Source organism: Vicugna pacos, chromosome 13, assembly GCF_048564905.1.
Source record: "Vicugna pacos chromosome 13, VicPac4, whole genome shotgun sequence".
NCBI classification, from domain to species: Eukaryota; Metazoa; Chordata; class Mammalia; order Artiodactyla; family Camelidae; genus Vicugna; species Vicugna pacos.
This window is the reverse complement of record NC_132999.1, coordinates 16957399-16980672: the sequence shown is the minus strand read 5'-3', so window position 1 is coordinate 16980672 and position 23274 is coordinate 16957399. Positions and strand designations below refer to the sequence as shown.

The 23274-nt window shown below is 47.4% G+C and overlaps 1 protein-coding gene across 4 annotated transcripts in view; it reads right to left on the bottom strand.

The window, feature by feature from the left end:
- The window catches only part of GNG12 (G protein subunit gamma 12), a 118406-nt gene that overhangs the window by 3982 nt on the left and 91150 nt on the right, over nucleotides 1-23274 (bottom strand). For all 4 annotated transcript variants that reach the window (XM_031683463.2, XM_031683464.2, XM_031683465.2 and 1 more), the window contains exon 3: nucleotides 1688-1806. In XM_031683463.2, coding sequence (XP_031539323.1) covers nucleotides 1688-1780 — 93 coding nt within the window. In that variant the 5' untranslated portion in view covers nucleotides 1781-1806. The remainder of the gene's footprint in view (nucleotides 1-1687; nucleotides 1807-23274) is intronic.

Below are 23274 nucleotides of genomic sequence, written 5' to 3'. Positions count from 1 at the left end.
ATACTTCATTTAAAGACATTGCGTGCTACCCCCACTGGGTAGCTACCAGATTACTTGTTACTTAAAAAAAGGAAAAAGTGCTTTTAAATGGAGAAGTCTGGCAGCTAAGGTCTTCCTTAGCCAAGCGATCAGACTGACATCAGATGTTTCCAAGGGTGAGTGCGGCAGACGCACCACCAGCCAACTGGTATTCCTGCCGAAACACGTAGCCGGAATCTGATCGTCAGCAAACCATCCCCCCTGAAGTAAGGGCCGTTCTGTACTCAAAACTGGGCTTTGTGTTAGATAATATTAGCAGCTGATCCCGAACGCAGTGGCTGTGCTGTGCTTATGTAGAAGAAGGCTCCTGGACTTAGGAGACGGCACAGTACAAGGGGTGAAGAGTCACGATGCCTGCAAGTAACTTTCAGGTAGTTTAGAGCTACACAAAACTCACATAATTTTTCTTTAAACAGAAAAAGGGAAAGCAAATGTGGCACAATGCTAACAATTGGTGAATCCTGGGAAAGAGCATACGGGTGTTTGTTGCCACAACTCTTCCGTAGGTTTGAAATGTCTCAAAATAAAAAGTTGCAGGGGCAGGAGAGGAAGAAGAAAAGTGTCTGTAATTCAAGGGAAGGTTGTATCTTACTTCCTCTTCAATAAAAAATTGATGAGAAGGCAGAACTGAGTTAAAGAGCTGAATCATGGGCTTGGAGCCAGAACTCTGAAAGAATAGAGCCAAATTCTAGGAGAGCTTCAAGACTGACTGTTAAAAGTTGGGCTTGGGGAAATAAAAAGGACAAAACTAGCATGGGGAGGTGCAGTACCTTCCTCTGGCACGAGTTAAGAATGGCAGTGCCACACCCTGTTCAGAAGTCTGGCGGGGAGAGCCCTCAGAACGATCAGATCAACGTCCTCAGGCCAGGGGCACAGGGCAGCAGAGCCCTGTCCGAGACAGCACAGGCAGCCTCCTGTTTGGAAGACAGGTGACTGTCTCCAGGCCCAGAGGAATTTCTCAGGTGACCACTTCAGTATCTAGGATACGGGATGACTCACAACATTCCAGGGCACTTACAGCCTAGCCCTTTCTCGGGATTTGGGGAGAGACGACTTCAAAGTCAGGTGACCCAACACATGCCTCCTGGTTTCTTCCAGGTCTCAACCGAGGCCGGCGTGACTCACCCCGGGCGCAGAATGTGGTCATTAAAGTCCACACACGCTGAAAAAACTGCCGTCTCCTAAAAAGGACACCCGACGGCAGACATGTTATGCAAGGCTACCTCGGCTGCACTGATAGCCCTAGAATGCTTACTACATTCCCGAGGGATGACGAGGCTGTTTATAACGTCCACCTGGAACCCCTGTCCCGCTGGCGCACAGAGCGAGCACAGGCCTTGACCGTGTGCATTCAGGGCAGGCAAGTCCTCAGGAAATCCTGTCACGGGTTTCAGGTTTTCTGTCCAAGCAGAGAGGCTAACTCAGACACTAGCTCCCAGTGCTTTTGATGTGAGGCCCGCACTAGGTAGAAATGAAAGAAGATTCAGAGGCTCCCAGCTTGCCGGGGGTCAGGGCAGGCGGCGGGGTAGTGGGAATCCTGGCACTTGGCTGAATTAAAGGGCATCGCCTTCTCAGAAATGTGGTCTAGCCCTGGGAGAGCACACAGAACAGGCCAGAAAACACGCCTGAGCCGGTCAAGGCCTCTTACCTTTATTCTTTCAATGGAGGCCTCCATCCTTAACTGCTGCACGGTTCTCCTGGCCTGGGCGATGTTGTTGGTGCTGGCGGTTTTGCTTGACATCTTCAGTTATGGTTCCTACTTGAAGTCTGAAAAAGAATTTATTTTAAACGTGAAGAACAGTCGTCTGTAAGTTGTTGAAGCACTCACGATGCTCTGTGTTACTGGGGGGAAAGGAGGCAAGCGCGGCCGTCACCCCCGCCTCCCGGAGGCGGTTACTACGCAGCCCCTCAGCAACTGGAGTGACGGCCTAGGTGTCTAAGCTCGGGGTTCTCTGGGCACCATCATGAATCTTTCATCTGCAGAAACCCGGTACTAGTAGTTAAATCCAGGCGCCCCACATCCAGCACCAAGCAGCCTTTCCTCGGATTTTCTAAGGGGAAACAAATACACACCAACATCTGTGGTAGGTACGAGGCCTCCAGCAAAGGTGGGCACGGGCAGCCAGAGGCCAAGTTCCACGTGCAGGGCCCCACTACTGCCCTGGATGTTAGTAGAAGGGGTGATCTCACTTCCACTTGGCTCTCTTACCCAGTGCTTACACTGACGCAAGTCCTGGTGACAGAGAACAGCCAGAGAGAGTGCTTCTGGAGAACTTTGCACAAAGGGTGTTTTTAGGTGCTATCGAGATCTGCAATCGTTTGGAGAACGTAAGTTAAACAGGCAGATAAGTCTTTAGTCAAGAAAAAGTGGGAACCTTTCGGCTGAAAGACTCTCAGTGACAGATCTACAACAAATGTCAAATGGGATATAGCTGAAAAGCCCGAAATAGGCAATAAAACCTCATCCGCGCCCGCGCCCCCGCCCCTGTGACCTCTCTCTGGCCTCCTCCTGGTGGCCATGGTGTCTGCTCCTCCCACAACCCCACCACATGTTCGTGGCCTGACTCTCCCCTGGGGCCTGAGCCTTTGGATTTGAGGCTGCCCTCTGCCTCTCTCTCTCCCTAGCCACCTGGTGAAAAGCCAGGAAAATACTCTGGACCTTGAGCTTCGACTGGTCTGGTTGTCCGACGGCAGAGTTCAAGGGGAAGGGCTGGGGGAAGCGCAGCCTGGTGCCCTGCCATCTTTGGCTCAGCTCTCTCTCGGCAAGGTGGCACCGGAGGCAGTCGCAGAGCTGGCAGGCCTGCCAGCCGTGTGGCAGTTTTATGACTCAGAGCAGGTGGACAGTAGGTGTGCCTCCCCGGTGCTATGCCTGGGCTCAGCAAAGTCTGAGGGCACCGTGGCGCCGGCAGCAAACCCCGGCTGACTCAACCTTCCAGAGGGCCGCAGCGGCACGGAGCAAGTCTGCCATGAAGGCTTCCACCAGGCAAGCCTGCAGAAAACAGCAACTCCCAGGCTCCGACGGTGTCCACCCGAGTTCCACCGCACTCAGAATGTTCCCGATGGCCGCGTTCAGGGACGTGGGGAGGGCTGTAACCTCTGAGGTCAGAGGTAGCTTTGGATCAAGGGACACATAAAACTGCTTTTAACTGTGTGCAAAACTTTGAAATCCAGCCTAGTCAGCAAGCTTCCTGCTGCTGGTTTGGACCTTGCCACGTGCCAGCTGGGTGAAACCGGCAGGTTGCTTAAGCTCCAGGAGCCCATGTCTTCTCATGCGTAATATGGGGATGCTACTGGTTTTGAGGATTTGAGCCCCTGATGCACATGTGGTGTTTAGCACAGGACCAGGGCACTCCATATAGCGCAGCTGCTGTTCTGTTTGTCCTCAGGGGTCACACCCAGCACAGTGAGTGGATTCCCTGTGTACCTGTCTCCCCGCGGCGAGCAGGCCTCCAAGGTGGGCTACAGTCATTGGCCCTGGGCAGTTCTGCTGCACTCGTGTCAGGTCAGAATGGAAAGCTACTGACAGCCAACTGAGGAGTTCCTTAGAAAAAGGGAGCACTTGCAGTGCAGGAAACTGGGAGGAGGTGTCTCTGGCAGGGCACGGTGGCCTTGCCTTGTCTGAGGCATTGGGCGACCTGGTTACAACACACTTCCTGACTCGCTGCCTCTTGCTCAGATTCCTCCATCATCCTGCCCCACCCGAAAGAGGGGCCTAGGGTCTCCTCCCAGTGGCTTTAGCGGCCCAGCCCCCTTCTGTGCTCCCAGGCCAGGGTCTTGGGCAGCAGGCAACCCCTCTGTGAACAGAGTGAAGCTCCCTGATTCAGGGCGTGCTGGTCCTCACTTTGTTCCCCGGAGCACGTTAACCGGGGCTCCCCAGCCAGCTGGCGCCAGTTCCCAGGACTGGCTCCCTGCCTCCAGAAGGCAAATGTGACACCCTTTCCAAGCGGCCTGTGGTTTCCAGGCTGCACCCTCAGGACTTTCTAAATGTTCCCTTTGCAGGAAAATAACGCCAAGCATTCTCTTCTTCTTCACAACCTCCAGGGCAAAAAAGTTTCCAAGGCCTGAGCAAGTTTTCCTGTAACTGCAGAACATTTCACACACGTAGGAGGCCTGGGTCAGCCATGCCTCCCACCCACTTGGCCAGAAGCAAATAGTCCACAGTCAGCCTTTCTTTTTAAAGTGCTCCGGTAGGTTCCCCTAAAATTGGCGAGAAACTCTGCATCTAGTGCATGAAGCACTTACTTCCTGACTGTATTACAGTCACGATTATAAACAACGGTTCACAGTTCACACCGGCCGGCTTAGGGCTTCTTACAGCTTCTCCTATTCTGGCATCTGTATTCTGATCTGCCTCACATAGAGCCTTCTCCCCTGTGCCTCAGATAGCTTCCTGCTCCCTTGCACTGGGGATTCCTCTAGAAAAAGTTGCACGCTGCGCCACTGGAAGGGAACATCGTTTCTTATTATAACGCGCTTCCTATGGAGAAGTTGAATCAAAATTGTTTTAACTTAAGGAGCCTCTTCGAGGAACTCAGTTGGCTGAGCTGCCTCTCGTGTACACCAGCAGGGTCATGGCTGTTGGATGCCTGAGCGGTGGGCAGTGTTTCCAGGAGCTGGAGGTCTCGCTGAGGACTCCCTCCCCGCTGGCAGCTGCTCTGCATCTCAGCAGCTGGGCTGCGGCAGAACCAGACAGAGAGGCTGGGGCACAAATATCTCTGAGCATCTCTGCACCTTCAGAGGGTTTTCTTTGGTCTTCCCTCAATGGCAGGGATGTCTAGATGTTTGTTTGTGCTACGAGTGGGATAAAGAGCTTGCTTTATTCTTACTCCAAGAATAGCTTCCAAGACAAACACCACCTGCCATTTGGAGGGAGCCTAAGAGCGCACACGTGCTTTTGTCCACATCTGTCCGTGAAGCCCTATTCTCATCCTAAAAGGTATATTGCTCTTTCATCCTTGTTTTATAGACAAGGCAACTAAAATTACAAAAACTTGCTCCAAGTTGATCCAGCTCACAGCTTGTAAGCCTCTCCACCCCAGAAGCCACACTTCCTACTGTATCAAGGAAAGGATGCAATGCTGACGAATCTGATTCACAAACACTCAGAGCATCACCGAGCAGTCCACAATGTGCTTCTCAAGCAAGAGTGACCCTGACTCTCCATGACCTGGAGTTGTGGCCTTGCTGATGGCTTCATGTTTGTGCAACACTCCTTCTGGTGTAGAAGGTATCTATTTGTCTGTCTAGTGCCCTGAAGGACAGGTGTCCCTCTCATGTCTACAAGCTAAGAAAGAATGTTCTTGCTGCAGCTACTAGGCAAGGCCTGAGGTCAACATCTGGACATCCTGGGTCTCCAGGGCTCTGTCCCACCCAGAAGGGGCCAGGGCAGTGCCTGCCTGTGCAGACCCCCAGGTTTATAAAACTCTGGCTATTGCTTCTACAGCCTGTTTTTCATTTTTACATGTGGCTGAGAGATTTGAATAAACCTATTTAATATTTAGCTATTCAAATACTTTGCATTGGTTTTAATGCTGTTGTTCATCTGAATTCTCAGCTTCCCAGAAATTCCTAGGAACAAGATGTTGCCTTAGGGAAATGTGAGCATGTTAATCTTTTTCTAGAGGGGCCTGAAGCAGGGAGGGGAGGCTGGGGATAGAAAGTGTGTCACAGAACAGACTCTGGGAGGAAGGCATCAAGAAGGCCCAGAATCTGAATCACAAGTCATCAATGGCCTGGCCAGTACCTGCATCACTGGAGTGAAGCCAACACTGAGCAAACACATCCCTTGTAGGTGTCATAAAAGAGCAGGCTGCAAAAAAAGACAGCAGCTTTCCACTTATCCTCTGATCCTGCCCTCGACTCTCAATGTCCTCCTCCAGCTCTCTCTGCCTGCCCTTCCTCTGGGAGGGGGGCCAGCGATCTCTCTCATAGGCTTGCTGGGAGGACGGACAGGAGCACCGGCAGTAATGCCCCCCCACCCCGGGCACACAGATGTTTAGTAAGGGCTGGGCCCCTGGGCTCAATGAGAGGAAAACCACGCGTTCAAGGGGAAACGGGAAAAATTCAGACAGCAAAGAGTTTCAAGGTAATGTGATCCGTAGCAATGTCTCCTAGTAGGGCCTTGAAGGAGTGCAGGGAGGGGAGAGTCAGGCTCCCAAGAATAGTTTTTCTCTGCTCATGAACACTTACTATTTTCTAGCAGAGCCTGCAGGCTGAATCCAGGCTATGGATGTATTTGGTTGGGCCCCACACACGGTTAACTCCATAGTGTGAGAGAGAAAGTGAGAGAGAGAGAGAAAGACAGAGAGAGAGAGAGAGAGAGAGAGAGAGAGAGAGAGAGAGAGTGTGTGTGTGTGTGTGTGTGTGTGTGTTAAACTTTGCTTGCCAATTGAAAAATGGAGATATTTCACTTTAGAAGAAAGAAAAATGTCTGAAAAAATAAGAAAATCTTACAAAAGTGGGCTGGATCTGAGTAGCGGTGCACCTGCCTGGACCCCTATTTGAACTTGTGGCACCGCCTTTCCACGGTTCGTTGGCTACTGAGCCGCTGGGAGCTGCTCGAGGATTAGGCCAGGGTACTTGGGCTCAGGCCTGCCCCTGCCCCTTCCCACCTCTGGGGCCCTGCACAGGACGTGTAACCCAGCTAGGCCTCAATCTTCCCATGGGAAAAACGGGGATAATAATACTTCTCCATCTCAAAGGGCTCTTGGGAGCATCAGATAAAATGAGCATGCAGGAGGAGTAAATGTAAAGAACAGTCCTGCTGAGCACTGAGTACCTGCATCCTCTGATCACAGCCCGTGGGCAGCCCCTGATGGCCTCCCCACCTCTGGGTGGGCCTTGCTGAACTGCAGGGTTGGAAAGGTAAAAAAACAGACAAACAAAACAAAACCCTACATCTCCTAGTGTTATCAGAGGAATTGTGTCCCCTCCAAAATTTGTAAGTTGAAGCCCTAATCTCCCCTTCCCGCCCCGCCAAAAAAAAACCTCAGAATGTGACTGTATTTGGAGACAGGGTCTTTAAAGAGGTGACTGAGCTAAAAGGGGCTCAGTAGGGTGGACCCTAATTCAGTAGGAGTGGTGTCCTCATAAGAAGCAGGAATTTGGCCACAGGTGGGAACAGAGGAATGACCACGTGAAGACACAGGGGGAAGGTGGACATCTACAAACCAAAGAGAAAGGTCTCAAGAACCAACCCCCTGCCACCCCCTGCCCTGACACCACGAATGCAGACTTCTAGCCTCCAGAACTGTGAGAAATTAAATGTCTGTTGTTTAAGCCACTGAGTCCAGCAGCCCAAGCCAGACACTACACCCAGGTTCTCCCAGGCTCCGGATGACGGAAGTGAGAAGGCCAGCTTCTTGCTGCTGGGCTTATTTCTACTCGCAAACAAGGTGGTGGGCGGGCATCCGCTCCTTGCGGCTGGAGGTGCTGCCCCCCCTGCCCCATGCCCAGTCATGAGCTGTATGGTGCTAAGCAGCTATGTGGCTGCAGGAGCCCCCAGTTCTTCACATACTGGAGGCCCCTGGGGCCCCGTTCTGCGCTGGTGTCTAGTAGTTCCTGGGAGCTCCATCAACAGCCTACTTCCCCACCCCTTCCACTGATTACACAAGCACCTCATCGCCCGTATTCAAGCTCATTCCGCTCACGTCCCCAAGAGTGCTTTTGGTTTGCTGTCCCTGACCCCTGACTGATTCACAGCTGTTAGTCTGTTGCTTTGTAATCTGTGAATATCTTACAAAAGTTAGCTATGATTTCTGTTTTCCTACAATCATTGCTGAACCTGACACACTCTAAGACTTGAAAAGAGGGAGAGCTAAGACCCAGAACTCTCCTTCTCCCCAAAGCTCACAGGCAATGAGGCCAAAGGTGGCTGAACCTGTGAGCGACTGGCTGCACATCCTGCCCTGCTCCTGTCCAGTGCTGAGAACAAAGGGCAAAAACAATGCGTTGCTGGCCTACGGGGTGGAAAATGAGCCAGAGAGATGAGGAAGGGCTTTGTGGACTGGTGGAAAACATGGTTTGGGATTGGGTAGAGATAATGAAGTGATGGTAATATTCCTTTCTAAGAGAAGTTTATTAGGCTCAGAATCAGCAGAATGAAAAAGAAAGAGAACAGCTCTCTCTCAAGACCTCATTAGAGCTCATCCTCTAAAAGCAGGTGCTTTTATACTTGCCAACCCTTCAAGGTCCTTGTCTGGTATCTTTGATTAGTTGATTTTACCTGCCATCCAGGGCACATATCCTTGAATAATGATGATGATGATGGTGATGTTACTGTTATAATGACAGTAAAGTTCAACCAGCTACCACCATTTATTGAGTACTTAGTATGTGCCAGGTAAGTAAATTCCAAGAATCATTTCATTTAATCCTCTGAGAAGTGAATTCTTTAATCATTTCTGTTATAAAGGCGAAGCACAGAGAGGTTAAAAAATTCTTGGTGGAGATCACACTGATTTGTGTAGCAGAGCTGGGACTCAGGGTCACCAGACTCCCAAGGTCATCCTCTTCATCACCACTCTATACCGCACGCCTCTGAATACCAAGGACACAAGGAAGGGGTCAGAGAAAGCAGGGCCAGGTGTCAGCGAGAAGCACTGGACAAAAGGAGACAAGGCCTCCATTTAAGGCCTGTTGCTCCCTCAGATAGGTGGTCTCCTAGCAATGACGGTAGAAGCGTGGCGTTGGGTGGCCTTGCAAAAAGACCTAAGTGAAGGAGAATTGGTTGCTCTTATTGAAAAGAAGGGCTGCCCCAGATTCTGGGTAGAGCTATTGCTAAAGACACAGGATGGTTCTGTCATCCTCCCGGGCCCGAGCAAAGCCGGCAAGAAGCCACAAGAATGAGCCAATCCTGGGCAGCAGATCCACAGGAGAGAGCTGCAGAGCCTGAGCGGCTGGTTCCTAACTTCACTGTGTCTCTGGAACACCTGGAGCACTTGTTGTAAAAACCGGATTCAGAATGTATCTGTATTTACAAGCTTCCTGGGGATTCTGATTTAGGTCCTCCTGAGAAGCACCAGCGCTGATGGTCAGTCTCTGCCTCTTGGTTCTACCCATGTTTTATTTCTGCATGGGTCTTAGACCAGGTCAATCTAAAAGAATGTCACTTCCTACCTGTACTTAACTTTTCAAAACTCTGAACAAGCCCTGGAATGTTCTAACTCCTTTTAATGACCTTTCACCTTCAGTTTCAAATAGCTCTAATCAATTAACATCCTTTTTTGGAACTCAAGTCTAAATTTGTTTTCCTAACAGCCACTTCCTCCAGGAAAGTGTCTCCTCCCTGGCTTTTGTGATGCTCCCCCAACCCTGTTCTTGCCTGTCGGCTGCTACTCCTTTCTTCGGATCTTGCTCCTCCTTCCGACCTGGCTTTCTCGGGGTCTCAGTCCTGGAGGGCTGGTGTAGCAGAGTGAACAAGGGCCTTACAGTCAGATAAACTCACATCCTGGCTCATTACATGCTACCCCAAATTGCTTCACTTCTGACCTTCAGTTCCCTCATCTGTAAAATGGGAAGGGATAATAATAGTATCTACCTAATCAGGTTGTACCAGGAGGAAATGAGAGAAATATGTAAATTACTCAGCACCTGCCTGACCCACATTGGTCCTCTGTTATGTAAAAGCTCTACCCTCAAGGACTTGAGCTCAGACCAGCGCACTTTGCACGCATACAGCCCTGACCCTTTACCTTAATTCCAACGTCTAAATAAAAGCTTATTTGGATTTGCACTCAGGTGTGCACAGCTGCTTCAAACACCACATACCTAAAACCCAACACAACACTGCTGCCTGCCCCTAACCTTTCTGATGCCCCTTTCTCAACGAGTGACACTACTGTCTTAGTCACCAAGGCATCCCTTTGCCTCAGCGCTCCTTCCAATTCCTAAAACTAAGCTCCATCCAATGACATGTGAGCCAAGTATGTGAGGCTAAATTTTCTACTAGCCACGCGAAAAAAAGAAAAGTGAAATTAATATATTTTATTTACCCCAATATGACCAAAACTAAAATGTACCTCAGTGGAAAAATCTGAGATATTTTACCTTTTTTTGGTACTAAATCTTTGAAACTCAGTGTGCATTTTGCACGTGCAGCACCTTGATTTGGACTAGTGACATTTAAGTGCTTGCTCAGTTGTCACTGTGGCTCCTTATTGGACAGTGTAACCTCAGACGCCGGGACTTTCCAAATTCTCTTGATTCCCACATTGACAAACCAGGTCCCCATTTAAATTTTTCCCCATTTCCCCAGTCTGCCTCAGTCCTGGCTCCCAGCATCTTAGGTGACAATTACTGCATCAGCCTCATAACAGCACTCATGTCCCTTACTTTTCTCCAATTGAATCTATCCTGACCATCATATGCTCAGATAACATACCATTTTCACCTTATTTCTCACTAGCTCAAAAAATTTCCAGGGGTTCCTCAGTACCCCCAGGAAAAGTCCAAAGTGCTGGGCTTTGCTGTCAAGATTCTAGGATTTCCACCATCACAGTAAACATCCTAATCATACACACGGCTATTCCTACACAGAGCTTGCTGTATGCCAGACACCGGCCTACATGCCAAGCACTGTCAACACAGTATCCTACTGAGTCCTCACAGTCACCCCATGAGAAATTCGATGTATTTCCATCCCCATTTTATAAATGAAGAAACTGACGCACAGAGAGGTTAAGATCAAACAGCTAGCAAGCTGCTTGGCTGAGATCTGAGCCCAGGCAGCCTGACTCCAGAGGCCCAGCCCAGCCCCTGGCCTGCTCTGTACTGCTGTGGTGTCCCGGGGCTGTCACCCCACCCCCTGGGCTGCATCAAGTCCCACCTGCAAATCTCCAGCCAAGTTCTCCGCCTGCTTCTCTTGGCCTATTTAAATTCTCTCTTCTTTTAGGCTAGTTTACATTTTTACCTCTTCCAGGAAGGTCTCCCTAATTACTTTTGCTTACAGTGATTAATTCCCTGTATGAATTCCTGCTATATGCTTAAAGCTCAGGGGTTCAAAGACCCCTAAGGATGCATGATGAGGAGGCAGGGGGAGTTGTGAAGGAATCTCCTCAAATTGTATTCACTATTCGGTGTGCACGCCTATGTTTATTTTTTTCAAGTATTTATAGCTATTATCAAACTCTCAAAAAGGGTTGGCAACACCATTTATTTAGATGCTTAATTGTATGTTATTTAATACTTATTGTTATGTAATTGACTTTGTGTGTGTGAATACTGTTTTCCCACTAAACTGTGGGAAGTTTAGCTCAATAATAATAGTATACAAGTGCATTTATTCATTACTGAACTACGTGTCAGCTACTGTATGAAGTACTCTCGACAGATAATGGTTCACTTAATATTGGCTGCAGCTCCGAGAGGTTGGATTTATTATACCTATTAAGACTGAAGCTCAGGAAGGTTGAATAATCTGCCCAGGATCAGACACCGAGAAAGTGGTAGAAACAGGATTTGAACCCAGATCTCTCCTACTTCAAAGCCACACCCTTAACCAGGCAGGTGAGTTATCTGCGCCATCTTCTCTCTCATATTGACTAATGCAGAGAATGAAGCCTTAATAAACACTCGGGTTAGATTAAGACACGCAATGTAGCAACCAATGCAACCCATCAGCCTGTGTGAACGTATCACGCTGGGTGTTAATGTGCCCAGTGTTTGTTTCCTTAGAAACAGGATACACCCTGCTGCTCCTTCCCACAGCTATCCTGCAAAATACTGCCTGTTCCAAGTCAAAGGTTACCTGCCTGCCTGGTTCCCTTGACAGCTCTGAGGAGCTGAGGTGGAGTGCCTGGGATCCAATGGACTTGAATAGGGCCAGTTCCTGGCACTGTGAATGGTCACCTCCAGCGTGGGCTGGCCACTTGTGGGGTGCCCAGATTCTGGGGGCAGTGCTGCTTTGCATCCCCCATACTATGCCCCAAACAGGCCTGCAACCAGTGAAGGAGGGCCGTGCGAGCAGCTCTCTGATGTGCACTGCAGAGGTGCAGGGCCCAGCCCCTCCGTGTGCCGGGCCAGGGGCCAGTCATACAGAGCACGTGCTCACAGTCAAGACCGAGTGACCTTTACAGATGAGTTTTACTCTCTACCTAGCATAGCAAGACTGACTAAGAAATGATTTGTTCATCTCTGCACGGCTGCCTTAAGTCAGCTGGATGACCCTTTTGTTTATTCATGAATGAATAAATAAATGAATGGATGAATTCCACAACGATTTAATATTGAAAACAAAGGCAGAATGCTTTTCCTGTGCTGGGCACTGTGCTTAGGGCTTTACATAAAGTCATTTTATTTATTCTTTACAACGTCCATGAAAAAGAAAGTACTATTATTTCATTAACTAGTTTTTAAATTTTAAAAGAATATGTGTTTAAAAAGTTTAAACAATCCAGAAGGGTAGACAACAAAGACTAGCTGCCTTTCTACTCTAGGCTTCCTGAGGCAATCACTGTAGCAGGTTCTCGTATTTCCTGCTGAATACATTACATGTACACAAAAACGTGATTTATTCATATAAACATGTCTCTCAAAAAATACAGATGGAAGCATGTTATGTGGATTTCTCTGTCCTCTATTTTTTATTTTAACTAATATTATATTTGGAGGTCATGGTGAAGGTGGTATTTATTAACCCATTTTCCAGATGGGGAAATCGAGGCTCTCCAGAGCTAAACTCAACCCTGGAGCTCCTAACCATCAGTGCACACACTGCACCTGCCTGCAGGTCCTGCAGTAGGAGCTTGCTGCGGCTGGAGAGAGGAAGTAGGAATAATCAGAGAAGCAGAAGACTGAATTTTTGCCTTCAGAGGGCTCACTGCTTTCTAGAGCAAATGATGCTGTAGGAAGTGAGGAAAACCCCTGGAACAGTGCCCCCAACTTTCTGAGTCAATAGGTCTGGGCTGGGGGTTAGAGAATTTGTATCTCTAAGAAGTTCCCAGTGATGCTGAGCATGGCCTTTTTTTTTTTTTTTTTTTTGTATCAGCAAGAGTTCATTAGAAAATTCTCACCCTGAACTGGTGTAGCATGTGATGTGGTACTGCCATTCATTAAACCCAGGTGGTCCTGCTGCTGTGGGGACCACTCGTGGAGAAGCAACGATGCAGGGGCTCCTCACTGAGTCACCCCCGCTCCTGGGCTCTTTCCCTCCACAGATGCCCAGGGTGCAATGAAGTGGTCTGGTCCCTTGGCTATGTTCTCATGTTGTTTGGACTCTTTCTCTCACTCCATATAGCATTGCTTGCTCCCAAAAGACACAGGCACTTCGCCTTGAGGAAGTTATTCCTGGCAAGGGACACAGGACCAATCCAAGGAAGGAGGCAGAGCATTCCAAAGGCCCATTCATCTCTCACCTGTGGTAATGTGGTCTGTGGCCCTTTGGATACCCAAACCCAGAATACTTGTGCCTGCTTTTCCATCTGTGTGACCGGCAGGGAGCCCTCCCCACCAGCCTTCCTGAGGGACTGACCTCCCCTAGCTGAGCAGGGCTGGACATTGTCTGCAGTGAGATCCCCTCCCAGCCCCCGCCCCGGGCTCTGTTGTCCCCAACTCAGCCACTCTACCCTCGCTCCTGGTGGGCTGACAAGACAGCAGGACAGAGATATTTAGGATTCTAGTCGCGAAGGCCTAGCCCATCTGATCCCCTTTAAACAGAGGGCATGCTTTCTAACACTGCTAAGCAGACAGGGGCACACCACTTGTCCAGAGTGAGCTAAAACAAACACGCAAACAACCCAAACATCTACTGGGAAGGTTGAAAGTGGGGCCGTAGGCAAATGCGGTTACATCCATTCTAGACTACAAGGCAGCTAGGTAGTCGATCTTCTGCTTTGAACAGTGCCAGCTGCTTGAAGGCATGGGAGTTTTGGTTCAGGAGAGAGAAAGGTCACTGAGGACGGAGAAGAGGCTGTGCAGCTCGCTGACATTTACAGTCACCAGCTGCGCTGGGCATCGCTAGCCAACAATGAATGTGGGCTGTTGCACTGGTGATTAAAGGGCTTGTGATTCCAGCAAGATGGACTAAGTCCTGAATATAAATAAGGAGTATCAGTGGGCCAATACAGCATGCCAAGTGCAAGTATTAGGAGCTTCGAGAAGACACGGTCGGTGAGGGCTTGAGCAAGGACAGATGCATTAAGAACACAGTCCTTAAATGGATCAATCCCTGAAGGGTAAGATGTGGATAGGCGGTGGTGAAGGAGTGGGAAGAAGCTCAGGACTGTGACTGCGGGGAGCAGCAGAGAGTGGATTAGAGCTGTTTCACTCTGTTATGTGAAAATGGGGCCACCAAAGGTTTCTGAGCAGAATGACAGGCAAAGGGAGTGTTATCAGAAAAACAATCAAACAAACTTATGCAGCATGGACTAGAAGTGGGGGCCAGAGAAAGACAAGTAGAATATTGCCATGGAAGGTCTGGGGGCAGGCAATATGGTCAAGATCATATTTGCGATCAGATGGAACTGGGTTCAAATCTGAGCTGTGCCACGTTGGTGTGTATGATGTGGGATGGACCACTTAGCCTCACTGAACCCCGAGTTCTCTGTAAGATGGGCTAACAAGAGTGCTTACCCCACAGGACGGTAATGATGAAATGGAATCATATAGAAAAGAGCCCGGCACACGGAAACCACCCAGTGTTACCCACCAACACCATCACTGCTATTGGGAGTTAGAGCATAAGGTTTCAAACAGATGGAGGTGATTGGGATGTAGAGGAAAAGCTGGAAGCTCGAGATAGGAAATGTAGGTGGTGGTGAAGCTCTAGACTTTGGAGGGAGAGCATGAAGGAAAGGGCAGAGCGTCCCCTTGGGCCGTCCCCATGTGGGTGGGGATGAGAAAGGCAGCTTCAAAGGCGCCAAGAAGGAGCGGGGGGACACCGTCACAAAAGCTGGGGAAGAGAGGCAGGAAGGGAAAGTCAATGCTGTGTAAGTATATTTAGTTAGTTCTAAATATGTTTAGTTAAAATATATTATGCCCAGAAAACTTATTGGAAGAATATACTCCACAATGTAGCGATTGCTAGGTGGTGAGAATTTTAGGGGATTATTAGTGTTTCTATGCACTCCTGCAGTGTGTTAGTTTTTATTTATTTTTGCCCTTAATAGCTGATACTTGTACAGCACTAACACTTGCCAAGCATTGTTCTAAGGCATTTACAGACATTAACTTACTTCTTCCTCAGAACAACGCTACGAGGTTGATACCATTGTTTTCCCCAGTTTAGGATTAAAGGAACTGAGGGAGGCAGACGCCTAGAACACAGCCAAGGCCAGGGCGAAGGTAAGTAGAGGGGCCAGGGCTGCGGTCCTGGCCAGCCTGGCTCCAAAGTCTGGGCTCTCAAGCACACGAGATGCTTTTATGATAAAAAAATAATAACAAAAAATTCCCAGTAATTATTATTCACAAAACCAGGTGGAGGGGCAGGCATTCGTCACTTCACAGAGGTAAAGGAAGGAGAGAGCAAGTATAACTCACAGAACTCGGTGACTGGGGAGCCGCTGGGGGCCCCTGGGTGCGTGTTTTCCACAGTGTGAAGGGAAGGGAGGTCGAATGATAAGGGACCTTGTGGGGGAGGGTACAGCTCAGTGGTAGAGCGCACGCCTAGCATGCACAAGGTCCTAGGTTCGATCCCAGGATGTCCATTAAAAATAAGTAAATAAAAACCTAATTACCTCCTCCCCCACTCATGAAATAAATAAAAATAAAAATAAAATAAAGAAGTTAAAAAGGAATAATGCTAAGGGACCAAGAGAGAACCATTAATTCAGGGGATGCAGGTGGTGAGCGTAAGGGACTGTTCAGAGAAATGAGGCAGTCTGGCAAAGACAAGGAATTGGATGGAAACTTTTAGGGGCAAGAGGATTGTTTCTTTTAAGGGATGGTTGTCATCTGAGCATTTTCAAAAGCAGAGGAGAAACGCTGAGCAACCAGGGAGAGTGAAGACCCCAGAAGGAGAAGGTCACTGAGAGAGTCAGAGAGCACGGACTCCAGACTGCGCTTGGGAATGAGGAAAAGGAGGGGCTGGGAACAGGGGACCAGAGAGCTACAGAGGCGGAAAAGCAGGGGAGCAGGCCGCCAAGCAGCTCAGGCTGAACGCCTTCTAATAGGTGAGAAAAAAAGGGGAAACCACCTACCGATGCAGCAACAACATGGGCGAATCTCTCAGACGTCACGCTGAGCAAAGGAAGCCAGTCACAAAGGAGCACATATGAATTCCATTTACGTAAAGTTCAAGGCAAAACTCATCTATGGTGACAGAAACTGCACGAGCGAGGGGAGTGGGTGAGGGGGCAGATGAGGCAAGACTGGCCACAGATTTGCGCTAATTGTTGAAGGTGGGTGGCGGGCACCCGGGATGCAATCTGCTTTTATGTATGTCTGAAAATTTCAAGGATAAAAAGTTAAAAGTCAAGTTCCATGATCCTAAACTCCTCATAACCTATAACACAATAATTACCAACACGATAAGATGAGCTCTGTCATTAAAGAGTGGAAGACAGGTTAATTATTATCCACCGTTTCCTCTTCCAGATCACGATCTAGCAAGTATGCCCAATGTCCACAGAGCAGAGAGGTAACTGCCTTTCAAGGAGGCACAGATGGGACTGAAACAGCCATGAATTGGGCCCTCTGCCCATCTGACATGGCGCTTAGGCCCGGGGTCCCAGATGCCAAAGTTTAACTTGCCAGGGAGTCTCGCCCCTTGCTGCATTCACCAACAAAACCCGAAAGGCCCGGCACTGGTCTGGATACCCGTAACTTGTACGTGCTACAGACCACAAAGGAGGATACTTAATTTTTCTTTCTTCCTTCATCTCATCTTCTTCTGCCATGAAACTCCAGCAAGGAGACATGCCTGACCTCCTTTCAAACCTGTCCAGACTTGACAGCTACTTTGGGGAAAAGTAGTGTCTATCGAATTCCTGGAGTGACCAGCAAGGTGAACGTTTTTTGTGCTGGCCCTCCCAGGTAAAGCACTTGTTTGATTTGAGCCTCGTGGTATCTCAAACTTTAGATATTTTCAAAGGGAAAAGACTGAAGATACAAGGGGTCCCCAAGTTGATTTCTTGTAGCTCTAACTCATTCTCTGTATAAATGGATTCGAACTCTCCCTTTCCAAGCAAACTTGTTGATTAACTCCTCTTTCAGAAAATGTTACTTGAGGAATAGGAAACACCAAGCCAAGTCACTCAAAGTCCCAACCTCACCAGCAACATCAATGCAATTTAAATAACTTGGTACCCAAAAGGCACACTTCTACTGCAGCTCACTGAATTTTGTAAAATTTCAGCATGTCTCTGTTCAGTTTAAGAGGTGATATAAAATTCCTCAGAAATATGAATTAATTCAAATCCATTAAATTTTTCTTTCAGTGAGATACAGGACTTTGGAGAAAGAGCGCTGAGTTAAACAAAATATGTATCACGACAGAGTAACACTGAAAACATTTGGAAAGATGACACCAGTTTAAATACATGACGTGTGACTACCAAGCTCGTTAAGGTTTGTTCTCTTAAACTCAAGAATTTCACAAAACAAGATCATCAAATGGAATGCAGTGGGAAAGGATGCTGCCTGTAAGCCCTGAAAAAGAATTTCTATGGCTACTTTCAGCCCCAGATTTTTCCAGGCCAGAACTATTTCAAATATTCTGCTTCTCTTGGTATACCAGGAACTTACCAGACCACACGTCCCAAGAGCTGGCTTTACAACCACGGTCATCGTAACTTCTCACAAATACTGACATCTACTTCACCCATCAGAGTCCTTCTTTAAGTCTAATTCTCTACCTTTTGGTTGGCCCCTTGAGGCCAGCCGCCCCATATTACACAGTTCTTTACTTCTTCCACATACAATACCCACAAATCTATACACACTGATTTGACTTGCTATGAGACACATTTATGCTTATGAGACACATGTTATGAGGAAGTGATGGCTTTGCAATTTTCCCTCTTCATAATTGAGGAAATACAAGGGACAATACATTCCCGGGGCTGGACAAGGAGCAGGAACTCAATACTTTATTTTGACACAAGGATCCGTGGCAGTATTGTAGGTGAGGGACGATTAGAGCCTGAACCTATTGTACAGAAATCAGAATTTGTGAAACAAATGGGGATCATGTCACACTACAAAAGGATTCCTTCAGATAATACTTTCCCAGATGCATTAGCTACTGGACTCAGTGGTCAAGTCAGAGAAACTCACTGTTCAGCTCTGATTCTGATTATGTATCAATTAGGAACCATAATAAACATCTCTAAATTTTAACATTTTAAACACTACCTTCCTGTGTCTTGAACTCAGTTTTACCTGCGTTTCCACAGTGTAACATGAGTGCATATATTTTCCTTTTTCCTGTTCTTCTGAAAGTGAGGGTGACACAGATGTTGGTTTTGGACTACCTGCTACCCTTGGTTTCAAAGCAGCTCCTTGTTTGGTCTATGTCTTCAGTGGCACCTTCCCCCTTGCATTAAGGACAAATATAGGAAAGTACAATTCTGATGCTGCAAGCTCTGGACAGAAAGAACTAGGTGACACTATCACTTAAGTCAGCCTGTGCAGGTCAGGTGCTTAAAGTGGAGGGAAGGGGGCTGCGTCCCAAGGGGAATTCATCTTATAAGTGGCAATGGGAATACACTTTCCAGCAAATACTAACACCAATACAACAATATTTACTGCCCTTTATTTATTCATGCATTTAACTGGAAGGTTAATTAAACTTTTCTAACACTTAATGAGTCCTGAGATTAAACTCCTGAGAGAGATCACAAGAAATCAGCATTTAGTTGCCTGTGACCAAATATGAGTTTCAAAAGGCTGAAGTAAGTTCTATCAAAAGTTTGTCCTTGGGGTATCTTCAGAAGTTCATGAGATTCTTTGGAACATTTTTATGTACAATAGAAGTCAAAATAAATGACATGTGCTTATATTACTTGTAGAAATTACAAGACTGATTTTAACAGATTGAGTAAATAAACAAATTCAAGTCTCTCAAAAACAGCTGTTACCTGTCAGTGTCAACATTTATAAATGAACATGATCGTGGGAAGCTTGTGTCTTTGTCTATAAATGAAAACCATCCCCAGCTAAATTCTGGGCAAATATATCCAAGTGTCACATGGAGATGCTGCCACGTTTGTACGTCACATTTGCCTTGACCCAGTGTTGAAATCTGGTATAGTCTTTCCAATGTGGTAAGTCTGGTGTAATAACAATGCCACCAAAAGACTGAAATTTATGAAGTGCTTTCTCATATACCATCTATATCAGAAAGGGTCAACTGAAGACTTCATTTTATTTCAATTTCTACTAATGGACTGTGTGAACCTCTTTAATTTAATATGCAAATTTATGTCATCAATAGGTAAGATATTTTTGCAGAGAACTTAAAGTGTTAGGATCTTTTTGCCTCATAAGACTCCTATCTCATAGTAGCCTATCAGGTGCTTCCCCTCTGAATATTTAGTGTACTTTCACTTTTAATAATTCCATTTGCTTCTTAAATAGAGAAGAGTATTGGTTTTTCCTCTCAAATATAATCTGTTTAGTGACATTTTCTTAGAAGCAGATTATACCTGCACTTAAGAGGTAGTGTGTTAACTACTATATCTAAAATAGATAAACAAGTTTATACTGTGTAGCACAGGGAACTATATTCAATCTTGTAGTAACCTATAATGAAAAAGAATATGAAAATGACTATATGTATGCACATGCATGACTGAAACACTAAGCTGTACACCAAAAATTGACACACTGAAAACTAACTATAATCAATTAAAAAAAAAAAAAGAAAAAGTTAACACACACACACACACACACAGAAAGAGGTAGTGTGGAGTGAAAACCAGAAACCACAAAGTGACTACTTAACAGAGTTGCTTTCAGAATCATCTGAGCAGTTCTTTCAATGCAGCCAGGTCCAAACTTCACCCTCAAACCTCCAGAATCAGAATATCAGGGTAAGTCCTGGGAAAAGTACATTCTGCAAAAGCGCCGGGTGACTGGGCTGCACATTTGGATGAGCGAGCCACAGGGGCTGTTCAGGCACAACCCCTGGGTCTCCCTGACTTCTCTGCCAGGCTGGTAGCCTTGGGCAAGTCCCTTCCCCTTTCTGAGTTTCAACTTCCTCATCCTTAACAAAGGACGACAATGTAAGTGCTCTGCGCCTCTTCTTTGCTTCTCTCTGAATGGTCCTTTCTTCCCTGCTCTGCAGAACTTCTCAGATCACTGGCTTAAGTACTTAATATTTATGTATTGCCCTAACGATCAAGGCAGGGACTGTGTCACTAAAATAAACCATGCAGGTGACACACACAGCTGCATCCAGTGCCCTGAAAGAATTATGTGCATGGGATGGGGGGTGGGGTGGGGTGGTCAGCACAGAGCTGCTTCTGAAGCCCCAGAAGACTTTATAAGTGGGGGCCAGCCCAAATAAGGGAACCCCTTACCATGTGGGCTGTAAAGCAAGCAAGCATATAGGAGGAAAAATATGTTTATGGATGTTTTAAAATAAAGCCATGCCTACAAATACGGTAAGCTCTCTTTTAGCTAGAATGTTCTGGGAACAGGTATCAGAGCAAACTGAAATTTCTGGTTGAGTTACCATGTACAAGGGCACACTGCTGCCAGTCTCTCAAGATAACAGCACAATACACACACCACCCTGAGCATAACTGCTGGTTAAGAAGGCACTTCCGTGAAATGTCATGATTCCAGATAAAGCTGAAGAACTCTTGGAACTAGTCCATTTTTTGGCAGTGATGCTGCTGGGCTGCCCCACCCTCCTGACTCTGCCTTCCGTCTCTGAGCTCCGACTCTCCCACTCTGTCTCCTGGGCTGACATCTTTCTTGCTCCATATCCTCCAAGCTCAGCTGTCCTTGAAGATTTTGCCTGCCTGCCTATTTTCCCTCTTTGTCCTCTCCTTCTGTCTACCTCCAAGGGCTTGCAGAGGACTCTGTCATGCATGTCCGGTCCCGGAGCTATGTGCGGGGCCCCCTACCTCTCCCCAGGAGGCCTGTTTCTGGACCTGGCTTCTCAGTCTCTCTGCTAGTAAAGCTACCTTTATGATGGTTACCTAGACTCCAAACTTCAGCTCTGTTTCTGAGACCACCCCCTTGCTCCCTGACATCCAGAGAGGTGACTGGTCCTGCCAGTTCTACTTTCCTATCCGCCCCTTCCTCTCTGGTGCCCCTGATGTCAACCTCTTGGTCAGGCCCTCCCTTGGTATGTGTGCAGAGATGACTACAGCTGCCTTGGTTTTCTTGGTTTCACAGAGCTCTCCCCCAACAGCTGTCAACCTGTCAGACTGCTGGCCACGGACCAGTAATCTTAGATAATGGCAAAGGCTAATTAAACAGATATGAGCCCACTTACTCTGCTGGAGTGGCCGGGATGGAGGAGCTGGGAGCAATACTGCTAACTCCGCCCCCCTTCCATCTCCACGGCAGACCCTGCAAGGACTCTGCAGATTCCTAGGGCTCCTTGAAACACAATTTGAAACCACTGCTCTGAGCCATCAAAGATACAACAGCCAGATACATCTTAAAATTCAGCTCTAATTATATGATGCTCCTCAAGAATCACCAACTGGATGTGGGGAATGTAAAATATTCCAATATTCCAGTATTCACTTAGGTGGAACATTTACCTATCCATTCTAGTCCTAGGTGTGTATCCAACAGAAAGATGTACACAGATCCACCGAAAGACACGCATTAGAATAGTCAGAGCAGCGCCGTTCATAACAGCCCCCAAATGGAAACTGCCCAAACGACCCAAGCAGGGGAGTAACTCACTCAGCGGAATACTCCACAGCAAATGACAACAAACAAGCTTCAAATACACGCAGCGATATGGATGAACAGCACAAATATAACGCTGAGAGAAAGAAGCCAGATGCAAAGAGTAAAAAGAAGTACATCCCATCGGAGTCCATTAGGAATGAAAAAGGGGAAGGTGGCAAAGGGGAAACAAAGGGGCCTTTTCCAAGTGCTGGCTATGTATGTGTTTAGCTTGTGAAAAAAAAATCATTGTACTTACGATTTGGGTAAGTAGCTGTAAGATGTTATACTTCAAAAGGAAGTTAAAACAAAACAGAACAAAACAAAACCATCAACTGCTCCTAATTAACTGAAGTAAATGCAACTTCCACTGCAGCCCAGAGATCCTTCACAACGTGGCTGGGACCCACCTTTCCAGTCTTCTGCAACTTTTTTTTTTTGCTCTGGGGATTCTTTACCTGCAGAGGGTCCAGGTACCCTCTCTGAAATGTTGTGGGTATGTACATTTTCTAGGGAGAGGGTCCACAGCATTAATCCAAGAGGACCCGCAACCAAAAAGAAGTAGAGAAAACCCACCTGACTTGTAGCCCCTCAAATGGCCCCTGGAATTGAAGTCTGACATGCTCTGTTAATTTCCCTCAGACTCCACACCCGCTTCCAGGTCCTGCCAGGTTACGTCTACCACTGAGTCTCTGCTGATCCTCCAACCAAAAGCAACCCCCATCTTCCCTCCCACAACTATTTATCAGGGGGCTGCTCTGATCCTTTGGTAGGCACTGAGCATGTACAAAAAACAAATCCTCAAGGAGCTTTCGATCCAGCAGAGGGAAAATTGATGTATCCCTGAATAACCTGCGGCAGAAAAGCAGCATCAGGACAGACAGAGAGGTCAGCACAAGGGGAGTTCAAAAGAGGGAGTGATTCCTTCTGGCTGAAGGAAATCCGGGCAGGCTTTATGGAGGAGGTGGCACTGCACTACAGGCTTTGGAGCTGGGAGGGGAGGGCACTTCAAATGAAGGGGCAAAGGCTAGTGCACACTGTGAAAGGTAGGTAGTAGATTTGCCAGAGCAGAGACACCATGAAAAGGAGCTGGAAGGCGTGTGGAACAGAGTTACAAGGTTGGCTGCTAGGGTCAGGAGTTTGGATTTTATGCTGGAGGCAACTGAGAGCCACTGAAAAATTTTAAGCAGGGAATGATTTGATCAGAGATGTGCCTTCTTGGTATATCAGATGAATGGAGACGATCTGTTCCTCCTTTGAGGGTTGAAAATGCATTGTTCTGCCTCTCTGGCACTTAACTGCCTCTCACTTCGTAAGGCGGTTATCTGTGTGCTTATCTTTTTGTGCCCCCCACCCCCACCCGACTTAAGCTAATGAAAGACAGAAATGGTTTTAGTGCTAGTATACTGTCTTACGCCTGGCAGCACTCAATAAATATTTACTTAA